Source organism: Schistocerca americana, chromosome 7, assembly GCF_021461395.2.
Source record: "Schistocerca americana isolate TAMUIC-IGC-003095 chromosome 7, iqSchAmer2.1, whole genome shotgun sequence".
Classification (NCBI taxonomy): domain Eukaryota; kingdom Metazoa; phylum Arthropoda; class Insecta; order Orthoptera; family Acrididae; genus Schistocerca; species Schistocerca americana.
This window is the reverse complement of record NC_060125.1, coordinates 129,828,489-129,844,365: the sequence shown is the minus strand read 5'-3', so window position 1 is coordinate 129,844,365 and position 15,877 is coordinate 129,828,489. Positions and strand designations below refer to the sequence as shown.

The 15,877-nt window shown below is 41.5% G+C and overlaps 1 protein-coding gene across 1 annotated transcript; it reads left to right on the top strand.

The window, feature by feature from the left end:
• The first annotated feature begins 252 nt into the window (after positions 1–252).
• On the top strand, positions 253–15,530 carry LOC124622784 (myrosinase 1-like). Its single transcript, XM_047148576.1, has 5 exons — positions 253–324; positions 2,754–2,901; positions 9,646–9,761; positions 15,191–15,325; positions 15,420–15,530. The coding sequence occupies exons 1-5, from the start codon at positions 253–255 to the stop codon at positions 15,528–15,530; spliced, it is 582 nt and encodes a 193-aa protein (XP_047004532.1).
• Positions 15,531–15,877: the final 347 nt, after the last annotated feature.

The window sequence follows — 15,877 nt, the reverse complement described above, 5'->3', positions numbered from 1 at the left end:
TTAGTTTTCGTGCTAGACGTTTCAAATTTACTAACCTACAATATGCTTCGGGGTAACTGCATTGTGCAGTATATTTTTTATAACATGCTTTTCGAGTTGAATTCAGAATGTTGTCGCTCTTCACTCAGCACCTCTGTTACCTCACTTTGTTAGACGTCTTACGTTTCAATAACTGTATGTGACATTATCTAAATAGCAAATAAGACATTTGTTTACGAATGGTTTACAGGTAGTGTAGGAATCACCCTTAATATGGGAGGTCCTGAGCCAGCTTCTAATTCGACAGAGGATGCAGAAGCTAGTGAAAGAGGCCGCCAGTTCCAGGTGAGTACTGTAGCTCTGAGATGGGCTAGTTAGCCTGTTACATCCCGCTGCTGAAGTTGTAATTACGTCTACTGCCACAAAGAAATTTATCCATGTTGGTCTTGACGTGTTCAATTCTAAGAAATTGTTGTAGTTTGATCATAGCACTATACAGTTTGAAAGTTGACTGTAGAAAGACTTGTAAATAAAACCGCCTTGTCCTGTTGTCACTTAATTTACTTATCCCATACGCGTTTCACCTTTTTATTATTCTAATGCATAATCAGTGGGATCTATAACGATACAGTTTTGTTAGTTGTAGATTATTAAACAGTTCACGGGGCGATTTTTGCTGATCTGCGATTCTTCTCATCTGGTCTGGAGGTCGCACTACCACTTTATTACTGACATACAAGCACAACTTTAAGTTCTGACCTTCTTCACACTGTTGACCATGTTTCTCCTTCTTTTTTATGGTTACTATTCTTCTTTGGCCACTCGATATAACTATTTCGTCGGACAATGCTTTTCACGACGTAAATATTGCAACTCCATTATGTGTTTCCTTCTCTTTGGCATTTTTACGTACTTGTTGCCAACCTAATGAAGCACATGTTCAAGACTAATTTTTTTTGGTGGGGGGGGGGGGGGGAGGAGGTTCGTGTTTTGAATTGTATGGTTTATGGATACGTTGTTGGGCGGTATTATTATTATATAGGATAGTGTTATTATATTAATCCTCTTTGCGAGCGTTATTCTATTATTTTATCTATTAGTGTCAATAATTAATTGGTTAGCGTGTGTACTTGACCACTCAACATTATTTTCCTTTCTGCTTTGGTTTTCTGTATGTGGTAATTTTCTTGCGGGGTTAGGAGGTGTTTTTATTGTTGATTCTAAGACGACATGAAAATAATTAGAATCAGCAATAAAAAACACTTCCTAACCCTGCAAGAAAATGATCACATACAGAAAACCAAAACAAAGGAAAACGCTGTTCAGTGGTCAAGTACACATGCCAATCAATTCATTATTGACACTAATAGATAAAATAATAGAATAACGCTCCCAAAGAGGATTAATATAAGAACACTATCCAATATAATAATAATACCACCTAACAACGTATCCATGAACCACTCCACAGAATACTGAAACGAAAAGTAAAATCAGCTGTCACCAAAGTTTTCAACCACTCGTTAACAACTAGTACAACACCATACAATTCAAAACACCAACCTCCCCCTCCCCCCCAAAAAAATTAGTCTTGAACATATGCTTCATTAGGTTGGAAACAAGTAGGTAAATATGCCAAAGAGGAGGAAACACATAATGGAGTTGCAATATTTACGTCGTGAAAAGCATTGTTCGAGGAAATAGTTGTATCGAGTGGCCAAAGAACAATAGTAACCACAAAAAAAGGAGAAACGTGGTCAACAGTGCGAAGAAGGTCAGAACTTAAAGTTGTGCTTGTGTGTCAGTAATAAAGTGGTAGTGCGACCTCCAGACTAGATAAGCAGAATCGCAGATCAGCAAATCGTAAGTAATGAAATTTTTACATAAAAAATCACCCCGTGAACTGTTTAATAATCTAAAACTAACAAAACTGTATCGTTATAGATCCCACGAATTATGCCTTAAAATAAGAAAAAGGCGAAACGCGTCTGGGGTAAATAAATTAAATAGCAGCAGAAAAAGGTGGTTTTATTTACAAAACAAGTATTTCTATGCGTGCTGCGGAGGATGGCCCGCAAACAAATCTGGATTCCTTACGAGTTTAGTGGTTCGGTTCTTACATAGAGTGTAACGGATGTAAGTGCAGATATTTTTATACGTACGCACAACAGTGTGTTAGTTGTTTCCCTTAGCAGTCTTCCCACATAAAACTTTACGACCTGAAGTGTGCTGCACGGCCGTAACGGCACTGCGAAGTGAACAACGTCTGTCGGTATGGACTATCCTTTTGCCCCTCCAAGCATTCACACTTCCGTACCTGTCCGCCGCCCAGGGTAAAATAAACTTTTGGAAAAAAAAATTGTGGTATGTTCCTATGGGACCAAACTGCTGAGGTCATCGGTCCGTAGGCTTATACACTACTTAATCTAACTTACACTGACTTACGCTAAGGACAACACACACACACACACACACCAATGCCCGAGGGAGGACTCGAACCTCCGACGGGGGGAGCCGCGCGAACCGTGGCAAGGCCCCTAGATAGCGCAGCTACCCCGCGCAGCCAAAATAAACTTCAATGGCTAGCTTTTGCCATGAGTACTACCCAACCTAAAGCACACGAGTTGTAATAATCATTAGTCTGCAAATGAAGTAAATACTGATCTGATGTTCAGTACACCTTCCTCAGTCCCCATCAAAAATACCTGCACTTGTAGCCTTTACTCCCTGTACATAGTGCTTGACAGAGAAAGATACTGGTCTGTTCATCGCAGGTGGGCATCTTCGCTCACCCTATCTTCAGTGCAGAAGGGGACTACCCGGCTGTGGTGAGACAGACGATGGACGCCAACAGCGCAGCAGAGGGGAGACCCCGGTCCAGGCTGCCATTCTTCACACAGGAGGAGGTGGAGTACATCAGGGGTGAGTGGATTAGCGATAGACGTCACCAGCGACTATAGGCGTGCTAAGCAATGTCACGGGATGCACAAAATATGCAGTGTGTCCAAATTAAAAGGACACTACAGTTACGTGTAAAGAAATTTTTATAACAATATTATAGTTACAGTTCATGTGGAACGGTACAACTATACATAATTGTCATTGACACTAAGACACCGATTTCGGGGTGTAGGAAGGGAGTGGGTGGCTTCAGTGCAGATATTCTTGGGTTGCTGACGGATCCGGCTTTCTACAGTGCCCTCCACTTCGTTTAATCCGTAATGTTTCACACAAGCGTCCCCAGTAACTGGCAAACATGAAGTACTCTCACTATTTTACGTTCGTGGGACATTTGAATTCAACAGTACAGGCTCAATGGATGGGTGGATGGATTTAAAGTTGTTGGGAGCTAAACAGCGTGGTTCTCAGTGCCGTTCCTCAAGATAGTGGTACAACTGTACAACTAGTCACTCTTTTTAAAACGAAAAGCAAAGTCCATATAACTGCACCCACAGCAATAAAAAATTTGATATGCAATCTCCAGTTCATCTCTTTACGCGTCGTCGTAATTAAGTAGTATCGATAAAACAGCGGATAGCATAAATATGGCTGCCTGGTCGCGGAACTAATAGGATGAACCAGCCATCCACAAACACAACAAAATCTTCGTCCAATTAAACTGAATAGGAGTCCAAACGACACAAAAAATATCAACAGTTTTCTTGCCAATGTCTCGGCATCTCCACGGCAGACCAAAGCTTCCCCACAGATCAGTACGTTAAAACAAGATGCCCTGTGAGCGTGACCCCACAAACACTGCATTCGGTTGGGTCTTGGCACCACGAGACATACGCGTGAGTCACTGGACAGTTTCCGATACGAAGGTGAGTGAGGACCACTTAGCACAGGTTCGAAAGTGGTGTTTTGGGTCGATGGTGAGTTTAGGACGGGGGAGAGGGGCACGTGCTCCCTCCCCCTGCCCGCCTAGACAGTTCGAGAGAGAGAGAGAGAGAGAGGGGGAGGGGGGCGAATAGAGAGAGAGAGGGGAGGGTTCTTTGATTGCAATTTTTACTTATGAGCAGCATGTAATTTTGAGTTTAAAAGATGAGAAAAGCCTGGAATTACCGAAACGTAAGTGTGGCTTGTTCTGTTGTGCCTTCTTGTTTCTTTCTTTTTTTTTGTCAGAATTTACGATGGAATTACAATAAAAGATGACGTCGTCTATCGTGACTGCATAGCAAATAAATGGGCTGTTGTATAGGTTTCACTCACTATGCATGCAAAGTTAAATCTTTTACTTTGCGAAAAATTTGTTAATTTCTAGGGATGCGTTTAGGCTCACACATTCAGACATTTCCGGTAAATATTTGGTATCTCTGGATTCCTTTCCTAGATAGCAAGAAATAATACTGCCACGAGTTACTACTATAAACAGCTTCATTTGAAGCTACACGTTTCAATTTTGCATCATCTTCAGGCTTCTTACAGTCAGTTTATTTGTTGCGCTATGTGCCTTGACATTTAGCCAAAGTCTTCTTGTTGGTGAATAGTACCTTGTGTCCTTCTTGCCGTTTTCATCGGGAGCCAGCGTATTTCAGTCATGACATAGCTCTTCACTTCTTGCTGAAAGACACAGTGAGTAATCCATAAGGCGCCAATTTTATAGATGTGAAAGTAACTCTGTCGGTCTGTCACATTTTAACGGCAGAACCACTGAATCGAATTTGATGTCGTATGGAGGTACGTAGTTTTAATCCCGACAAGGAACATAGGCTTCTTAAAAAAATTAAATCGGTGGGCAGAGGTGATGAGGGTCGATAACAGTAAATGAAGGCATTGCGCAGGCGACAAGAGCTACGTCAGACTGGAAAGTATGAAATTGTATATCTCAAAAAGATCTACACAAGTCCGTGAGAGCATATGCTTAGCTTTTACGGTTCACGCATAACAATTTTTGTCCTTTGATTGCACTTGGCCCAAGCGATTCCTAAACACATCACAAAAATTATGATTGTGGTAGCGTGCTGGTGTAGGCAAACACTTTTCTTCATATAGCAGATTCCCTTCAAACGGCTGAACAAACTTTCATCAAATAGATGTCACGACTATTTTGATTAAACTAGGCTTCAAGTAAATAAAACATCTGCATTGAAATCGACGCATTCGTGCCGGTGTTCTGATGCCATTGACATATAAACACTTATAACATCTGACTTAGTTCGTTGGGGCAACGGATGGGACGGGGCGCATTGCGATCCGTGCTTCTGCGATATTTCCTCACCATAACAATACTACTACTACGCGAACGAATCCGGCAGTAAAAGCTAACTGAATATATAAGTAAACAGATGCTTTAACTAATCGATGGAGAACTTTCGGAAATGCTTTCACGTGGCACTCTGTTTACGTGGCAGTGTACACCTACGCTTTAAACACACCAACAGACCGAATTTTCTGACACAGTCTGTAGAAAAGAATATGTCAGTGTTCACACTTTTTCTCAATCATTTTTTAAATGAAATGTCATTAGAACTCCCTACAACTCAGCTACAAACAATCGAACATCTACAAAGATTTCTGTAACAGAACTTCAGTGATAAAGATATAGCACATGTTTGGCAAAGTACTGAACCATACAAAGAAAATCTCCCTTGTTCTGTAGCATTGAAGGGAGAGCTACAAAATTTGGCAACAAATGGACGAAAACATGGAAAATTTTCCAGCAGAACGGTCCTGCCAAATATTAGAACTAGAGTGAGTTGTACTGCACATTTCCTATAACAACCAGCACTGTGGAGAGATCTTTCTAAAGAAATATCTTCTCAGCAAGATGACAGAAGATCGTTCAAACGGACTGGCATTGACGCGTTTCCATCAAGGTATTGCATCAACGAAGAAAGCTGAAGGAGGGTATCTTCTATAGGAAACACAAGAGGAAACTTTATTTGCATCATATCTCTCTCTCTCTCTCTCTCTCTCTCTCTCTCTCTCTCTCTGATTGTTTGTTTGTGCGTGCGTGCGTGCGTGCGTGTGTCTTTATGTTAAAAGTAGACTCACGAAGCCTTTAAGGACTTCTTCACGCTTCTAATCCATGTGTCCCTCGCAGAAAACATTCTGTATCCGCCCCTGTTTCGGGTACTGCATCATCTAATTCAAATAAGCGCAAGTCAGTGTACGGTCACATCTCTGCTATTGCCTGGACTTCGTCCATGGCTAGAACAATACCGAGCGTTTCTATTCGGTTACATCACTGGTAACAATGTAATTATGTTGCCTTTACTTTCTTTTTCTGAAGTTAAAATAATCACTAATCCTTGAGAAAAGGGATCTTCCCTTGACCAGGCTAGTGAGTATCCACAAAAGATAGTGTTAAGCATCTGGTGACACAAATAAGATGTTTACCACTAACTGTTTCCCAGAGGAATCTGAGTCACCATGTTGGCGTTGGGCTGAGATTCTGTGCAGTTCCACGCAAATTGTTCCTATTTTGTTATTGATTATTTCATTCTAACTTCTTCTCTAGACTACCAAATATTTATATGAGAATTATCAAGCTGTAATTGTAAGGACAGACAGCTACGTTAAATACTACTGTACTTGCAACTGAATACGATGCAGTCGATCAGCGTAATTTTGAATTTCATTCCGTCAGCTGTCGACACAGAGAATATTTCCCAACTGCTGTGTCTTGGCTTGCCTGACTCGTGAATTTCACCCCATGCTCAACTTGGTCAACCACCTTTTTCCTATTGTTACTTTTCGTTCTTTTTGTGTTAACAGCACCATTACAAAGTGAAAAGCTCATCCACAGAATGATTTTCGCTTTTATAGAAGAATCATATTCAGCGGTCATGCTGCTGTCAATACGAGTAGATAATACTTTTTCAGTATGTAATAATGAAGAAGTTTTATTGACAATTACATGTTCTAAAAATTACTTTCAGCCTTTCTGTACGTTTGTTAGGACCTTTTTGTTCCAAAATTACTTATTACATTGTACGATCTCAGATGCCATGCGCATGGTAATGGTGAATTGTTAGCGCTCACAGAACGCGTACTGCTGTGTACTGATAACGATTTATAACGTTCAGCGAACATCTAAAATTCTTCGTACTGTGTTTTGCAGGTGTATATTGGAGGTATAATAATCACGATAAAAAAGGAATTCAAATACAATGAATAACGGCAGAAATCGTTATACAAAAAAAGAAAGAAAAGAATTTTATTGAAAGCAATTTTAAAACAACGGCTCTCTTATTGCCTTTCACGAATTTGCACATCTGCTCAGAAAGACACAAAAGTGGTTGCTGTAGCAGCCTCAAAATAACAAACGTGCTACTTCGCTGAACTGAAACTCAATTTTATCCTCCTTTTTCCGAAAATACTCTACCACATCAACCAAAGTCATTGACAAGTGGGCGATAGCGCCATGAAAGTTTGTAGTAGCCTCTCCCTGTTCTATGTAACAGTATTAAAACGACTATACTTATGTCAGTCGGATGGCAATTTACTTTTTTCTATCCCAGTTATGCTGTACACGCTATTCTTACGCTACACTGTTGTTAAAAAACTCTCATACACGTTGTTTGATTTACTAATATCTTCTTTCCGGATATATCCTCTCTCATTACTCAAGAATTCTCACTTTTTTAGTTTTTGGTCATCAGTCTACTGACTGGTTTGATGCGGCCCGCCACGAATTCCTTTTCTGTGCTAACCTCTTCATCTCAGAGTAGAACTTGCAACCTACGTCCTCAATTATTTGCTTGACGTATTCCAATCTCTGTCTTCCTCTACAGTTTTTGCCCTCTACAGCTCCCTCTAGTACCATGTAAGTCATTCCCTCATGTCTTAGTAGATGTCCTATCATCCTGTCCCTTCTCCTTATCAGTGTTTTCCACATATTCCTTTCCTCTCCGATTCTGCGTAGAACCTACTCATTCCTTACCTTATCAGTCCACCTAATTTTCAACATTCGTCTATAGCACCACATCTCAAATGCTTCGATTCTCTTCTGTTCCGGTTTTCCCACAGTCCATGTTACACTACCATACAATGCTGTACTCCAGACATACATCCTCAGAAATTTCTTCCTCAAATTAAGGCCGGTATTTGATATTAGTAGACTTCTCTTGGCCAGAAATGCCTTTTTTGCCATAGCAAGTCTGCTTTTGATGTCCTCCTTGCTCCGTCCGTCATTGGTTATTTTACTGCCTAGGTATCAGAATTCCTTAACTTCATTGACTTCGTGACCATCGATCCTGATGTTAAGTTTCTCGCTGTTCTCATTTCTACTACTTCTCATTACCTTCGTCTTTCTCCGATTTACTCTCAAACCATACTGTGTACTCATTAGACTGTTTATTCCGTTCAGCAGATCATTTAATTCTTCTTCACTTTCACTCAGGATAGCAATGTCATCAGCGAATCGTATCATTGATATCCTTTCACCTTGTATTTCAATTCCACTCCTGAACCTTTCTTTTATTTCCATCATTGATTCCTCGATGTACAGATTGAAGAGTAGGGGCGAAAGGCTACAGCCTTGTCTTACACCCTTCTTAATACGAGCACTTCGTTCTTGATCGTCCACTCTTGTTATTCCCTCTTGGTTGTTGTACATATTGTATATGACCCGTCTCTCCCTATAGCTTACCCCTACTTTTTTCAGAATCTCGCACCATTTTATATTGTCGAACGCTTTTTCCAGGTCGACAAATCCTATGAAAGTGTCTTGATTTTTCTTTAGCCTTGCTTCCATTATTAGCCGTAACGTCAGAATTGCCTCTCTCGTCCCTTTACTTTTCCTAAAGCCAAACTGATCGTCACCTAGCGCATTCTCAATTTTCTTTTCCATTCTTCTGCATATTATTCTTGTAAGCAGCTTCGATGCATGAGCTGTTAAGCTGATTGTGCGATAATTCTCGCACTTGTCAGCTCTTGCCGTCTTCGGAATTGTGTGGATGATGCTTTTCCGAAAGTCAGATGGTATGTCGCCAGACTCATATATTCTACACACCAACGTGAATAGTCGTTTTGTTGCCACTTCCCCCAATGATTGTAGAAATTCTGATGGAATGTTATCTATCCCTTCTGCCTTATTTGACCGTAAGTCCTCCAAAGCTCTTTTAAATTCCGATTCTAATACTGGATCCCCTATCTCTTCTAAATCGACTCCTGTTTCTTCTTCTATCACATCAGACAAATCTTCACCCTCATAGAGGCTTTCAATGTATTCTTTCCACCTATCTGCTCTCTCTTCTGCATTTAACAGTGGAATTCCCATTGCACTCTTAATGTTACCACCGTTGCTTTTAATGTCACCAAAGGTTGTTTTGACTTTCCTGTATGCTGAGTCTGTCCTTCCGACAATCATATCTTTTTCGATGTCCTTATCATGTTAAAATTTTTCTGTCGGGTAGCTGTCACTGCTGTGCATCGGATTCACGTGGAAGAAAATAGTAACGAAACTAACAATCTCGTCCATCTCCGCATACAACCGTATTAGCTGGCGTAAGATACATTTATAATTCTGTTCAGACAATCAATTATAGTAGTAATATGTGTTAGATATTATTGTTAGCTATAGTAATTGTAGTTTAGATCACTGTTAGTTACATATCTGCTACTCTGAACTAATTCTGTACTTTGTTTTTATCTCTTCATGTTACATTACGAAGTCGTGTGCATGTATTTGAAAGATCTCCGACGAAAACTATGTTGCAGGGTCGGCAGACTTTATCGGGCTAAACCACTACAGCACGGAGTTCGTGACGTCAGGTGTGAGTGGCATATCGCCGTCTAAAAGCCGCGACTCCGGCATCGTCACTTCTCGGAACGAGGTGAGCTGCTGCAGTCGCCGGAGCCTGTGACAACAGCGAGATAGTCGACAACACTAAATCAAAATATTTCGTCAAATGTAACACACAACCAGAAAAAAATGAGCAGACGTCTTAGGATGGGTGGATTGATGGGTTGAAGGGATCAAATTACGTGGTCATAGATCCCTCAATCCATTGTGCATCAAGCACGGAATAGTTCCCAAAGAGGAAGGACGAAAAGACAAATCCCAATGAACCCGACTGTATCCAAGAATCAAGAAGATCAAGAGACAGAAGCAAGAAGATGTGTGAGCGGGACAAAAGGGCGAATGTGGGGAAGCTGCTCCGCCCAGAACGCAGCTGGAAACCCCCGGGACGTGGTGCGCGGCGGGGGGCGCTCCCACTGCCTCCAACTGTGGCTTCAGCGCCCTCCATTATCACAAAGAACACCAACTACACATAGAAGCTGGCAAAATCTCAGGAAAGAGGACAACGACGACAAGACAGTAAACCAGTGACGGATGCACCCCCTCTAACGTTCCTTGTCGACTGCGGTGGTAACGTCAAGCAACTTTCCCCCAACAACTTCATCCAGTTGTGTTGGAGAGTGCGCTTAACTGGAAGGAATATTATTTATACGTGTATTCTAGCATCACTTCGAATTTAAAACTGTTTTTAGTGACTGTTTTTCTGTGGCGGAATTTAACAGAGATACAGTAAAATTTAACACTTTGAAACTTGTCTTTTGACAAGACTCATAGCGCAGTATTACGAGATATAAATCTGCGTATATAAAACCTAAGAAGATATTATGAACGCAATAAGTACACAAAAAAATACTCTTTTACTCGCTCCTGTGAAACGGAACGCGTTATGCAGATCTTGGTGCCTCTCGCGTCCATCTAGAAAAGATAACCTGAAGATGCCTAAATAAGGCGAAACGTATCGTTGAAAAATAAAAAACTAAAATTGCAACCAAGACTGTTTTTAACCAATAAATACTGCATTTTTTAAATGACAACGTAGTTAGTAATAGCCATGGAGGCAGTAGGTTTTCAACAGGCAAAAGTAAGTTAATAATTTTTTTTCCTCTGTTACAGCTAAATTAATTTCATTCTTGTCAGGATATTGCTCTGAGTTCCTCTGCCTGAGCAGCATTACTCCTGTCTTCAAGCACGAGAAAAGGAAAGTAATGGTGACCCAGTTTTTAATAAAGAACTTTTTCTACTGTAGCAACCTACCGTTCAAAATTACTGCAGTACTGTACTAAAAGTATCTGTATTTTAAGTAAGAAAAGTTTCTGTTCTTATGACTTGCATTCTCCTTCTCTTTCTTGGTGTACACCGCAGTCACACTAATCTTCAACTGAATACACTTGACCGAATGATCGGCGTGTATTTTCTGTGTGTTAACGTTTGTCCACTGTCACCTGCAACAAGTGGAATGGCGTTACCCTGTGTACCGCCACTCAACGCTGGTTTTGTGTTACGGTTTGCAACAAAGTCATGTTTACGTGAATAAGACCTTGAAGACAGGAAGCGTGTAACCGAATAAAAAGTATAAGATGCTATTAAAAAAGACGTACTGCTATTCATATCTTTGCAACGGGCAAAGGCAATCATGCAGGGTACTCTCCCCCTGTAGCTAAACAACACTTGTATCACGCATTTTTTATTTTACTTCTGAACGAAAAGTTATTTGTGGTGGTCAAGATAAATTGGACACCGCATATGTACAGGGTTTAAAGAACGACGTATAAAAATTTTGGAGCATTTTTAGGAGACGTAAATGTTACCAGTGCGCAGGGGTTTGTGAAGAATCTGATGCTAGTGATGTTCAGAGACGGTGTTCAAACTGCTGTGTGATGAATACTGCTTTAGACGCGTTGCCGAAAACGTCCTCCTTTTACTTTTACTCTTTGCGTGAAACGGCTAGTTTATTAACTTTTTAAGTACCAATGCCTTTCGCCTGAAACCGCCGATGCTTTTGCATGACAGACACCTCTAGTGGTACACTGAGGAACTGCATTGTAGCAGCGTTCAAAGCAACGGTCGGTACAGAGATTGTGCTACGTGATTGTGGGAGATTCTGACATGCAGTTTTCCTTATAGCGACCATATTGAGGAGATCATTGACAGTTGAAGTAAGAGTATCCGATTTATCGTAACATAAATTTCAGTATGTACTACTCCTTTTATGAGTATAATCGAAATGAAGCCACTGGGACAGTGTGTAGTTGCCATACAAAATTTATTAAATTTTAGGCCCATTTTTGCTTGTTATTTAGGACTATAATTTGTTCTAGACTTTAGAGTTCATGGAGGTTTCGAGATATGGGAGTTTGTCTAGGAAAAATGCGACTTTGCTTTCAAACATATCACATGAAATGATGAGTGGTAGAAAACTGTATGTCTCAGAGGTTCCAATGCGAAACCATCGCCTTAAAACAACTGATTGTTTACCTTTTGCCAGTTTAATCTTATATGCCTCGCTTACTATGATCATAAAGATTAGTTTAGTGAAAAAAACTAATGTTTTATTCCGGCTGCTACCACCTCCAAGACAATTGATTGTTTACTTTTAGCTAATTCAGTCTTCTATTTGCTGTTTGCATTGGTAATAAAGAATAATTATGTGACAAATTTTAAAATTACATATTTTTAATACTGATGGTGCTATATTTCCCATGAGATGCTCGACAAGAAATAATAAAACACAGCTGAACAGGAACAAGTATTTATTACGAGGACAATAGAGAGATTTAACAACAAAGGAAAATTCTCAATTAAAAAAAAATTAAACTTCTGAGACACTAAAAGACATCTGCCTGGAACACACTGTGAGTGAACGTAGTGGAACGTGAAGAGTACACCACTGATAATCCTTAAAGACGAACGTTGAACGTTCGTCGTAGTTGGCCAACAGGTACATCTCGTGATATCACTGGAAAGTCGTAGGTCCCGGTGCGATGGGTTTCGACCTGGCTCTGTGCTGATCGGCTACTAAGAGCTGTCACACAAATCGGCCCAGAGCTCCGGTGAAGCGAAATGCCGATGTATTGGCTTGCGCTGCTCTATATAGCCGGGGCGCGGAGGAATTCGTGCCGATGCAGTTCCGTTGACGTGACACGGTTGAGGAAATAGGTCCCTGGTATGGAGGACCTCTTGTGGCGCTTGTCCTGCTGCCTGTCGTCCTTGCAGTGATCCACGCAGTTCGGGGAGGTAACGCCTTGTACATATGCAAACCCGTGACGCTTCTGTGACTGAGGGGTCGCCGATCCCTGTGGGCGAACAGCGGACACATGGCAGGTGGAACTCAAAGGGCTAAGGCGTAATTGGCATCTGTTTGCTAATGATTGTCTAACAACCAGCTGTTTCACGAATAACAGTTGCAGCTTCAGCCAAATCGGCAACCAGCTCTTCTGGAGGGGTTATCAGAGTCTCATACAGCAAACTCCTCTCTCCCCCAGCTGTGCAGTACCGTTAATGGACGACGTTTTCAGTAATACCTTTGAAGCAATACTCATCACAAGGCACTTTGAATGCTGTCTCACTAACGCCAAAGCCTTTAAGGATCCCTAGCACAGAAACTGTGCCCGTGTGACATGTTTGCCATATAAAAAAGTGTTTTGTTCTTAAGTACTCTATATAATCTAAAACTTTTGTAAATTTTGTCTGTTTACACCATATATTAAAGTGCCATGCATTCTGTCTATATATGAACGGATTTTATTTTTCACTTATTCACGATAGGATTTCAGTAGCAGAACGATTGGTCAAATAGGTTGAAAAAATTTCCAATGAGGAATTTCTAAATGGTCTTAATAAAACCTGTACAAGGCCCATAACACCAGTCATCTAAAATGAAAGTTCGAAGCATTGCATAAAATGAAAAAAAAGGTGACTGGACCAGACGATCTACCTCCAGACCTGTGGAAGTTAAAGCACTGCGATTCAGTTGAATGGCTGACAGGTTTCTTCAACAAAATTACTGAAGAGGGAAGGATTCCAGCTGACTGGACATGAACTACTACGGTTCCAGTTTGGAGACAGAAGCGTATACCAGCTGAATGCAGCAACAGTCGTCCAATGCACCGTCCGTAACGTACAATGAAGGTCTTTGAACGCATCATCGGTAGAAGGATGCGACAGATTATCAGTCCATGTGGATTCGTGAAGGACTGTGGGGCGACAGACGCTATCCATATTGCTCGCCAGCTTATTGAAGAACACCCTGTGAAGTCAATGCATCTACACTTTGCTTCCCTTGACCTCGAAAAATCCTTTGACCGAGAGCCACACGAATTTCTTCGGCTTGCCCTGTGGGAGCATGGAGTACCTGAAGAATCAGTAGAATGGGTCAGACGTCTCTACTACGACCCGAAGAGCAGGACACAGTTGCCGGTCTATAGGGCGATTTTCCAGTTTCTGTACGAGTGCATCAGGGATATGCTCTCTCGCCTCTGCTCTTCATCACAGTCATGGGTTCAGTCACCGGGGATATGCAGACGGCCGCACCCTGCACGTTACTATACGCTAACGACGTGCTACTGGCCTCTGAAGGTACCACTAACATGCAGTCTCCAGCCCCGGAACTATCGCCTTGCGGAAGTAGGTCTACGACTCAACATAAAGAAAACGATGTATCTCACTACAGATCGTGAGCTGGATACCATCAGAATCAATGGTGTTGGCCTCTCGACAACTACCAGGCTCTACAACTGCAGCTGATGGACACGTCAGTGCAGAAATTTCTTCCTGCGTGAGCAGCACGTGGTTCAAGTGGCTTTCTGTGACTGGAGCACTCTGTGGTCGGAAGATTCTAGACAGGCTCAAGTCGAAAGCACATCGAGCTGTAGTTTGTCCAGCTGCACTGGGTGGTGCTGAATGCTGGCTTTCAACAAAAGAAGATTCGCTGTCGTGGAAACAGAGATGCTCAGCCAGGAATCTGGATTACCACAACAAGATCATGTCACAAATGAGCAGATTCTTAAGTTACATGGAATAGCACCAATAGCAGACAAGATGAGAAAAAGCCGTCATGTTCTTACATCGGAGGCATCGATGATTGCGAAGACTGGTCTTAGTTTGAGAGTAAGTGGTAAAAGGCCAGTACGACGACTTAGGCAGTGATGGCTTGATGCCCTACACGCAAGATAGCACCCTGATCAGACCCAAGATCAGATAAAATGGTGACAGAGCCAAAACATCGGACCCCAGCAGTATGAAGGACAAATGCTAAGGAAGGAGAACGCACACACACACACACACACACACACACACACACACACACACACACAAAATGGAGAGAGAACTAGGGACACATTGTGAGCGTATGAATTACGCTGAAAGAAAAATGAATGATTCCAGTGTTCACATCAGTCACTCACAAGCCTTAAAAAGACAGGAAAATGGGGAAATTATACATAAAATATTTTCTTTTTCTTTCAGGCATCACCCTCTGGATTCCGAAGATTGTTGAACTGGATTGTTAATGAATACCCTGGGTACCCGATAATTGTAACTGAGAATGGTTGGAAGGATCCAGGAGGACGTAACGACACTGACAGGATCAATTACTACATCGTATGTAACACTCACTGCCCTGGTCCGTAGTCCAACTTAAGATCTGCCATCCTCAAACTCATATTAGTTTTAAATACTTTTTTTTGCTCTACAGGGTTTCTTGGGAGCTCTCCTGGAAGCTGTGAACACGGACGAAGTTCCAGTGATCGGCTACACAACGTGGTCTCTCATGGACAACCTGGAATGGAATTTGGGATTCACGTGAGTAATGCTTGTACTTACATATACTGAATGTCTCTGTCCATCATACACTTCATCTAGTAAACTTACCATGGCCTGTTGCTACTGTGTTGCATCTCCTTCAAAATAGTCCCCGTCTAACACACCGATTCCAACGGTGTTTCCACTGTTGCAAACATGCCTGGAATTTTTTTTCCTAAAGTGTGTTAAGGACGCTCTCCATATTTGCCTGGATGTCCTCAATCGAGTCAAACCGCTTCCCTTTCAGTGAAAATTTCAGTTTAGGAAACAGGCAGAAGTCCGCAGGGGCCAAATCAGGGGAATATGGCGGTTGTGGATGCACAGGAATTTTCAATTTGGTTAAAAATTCAA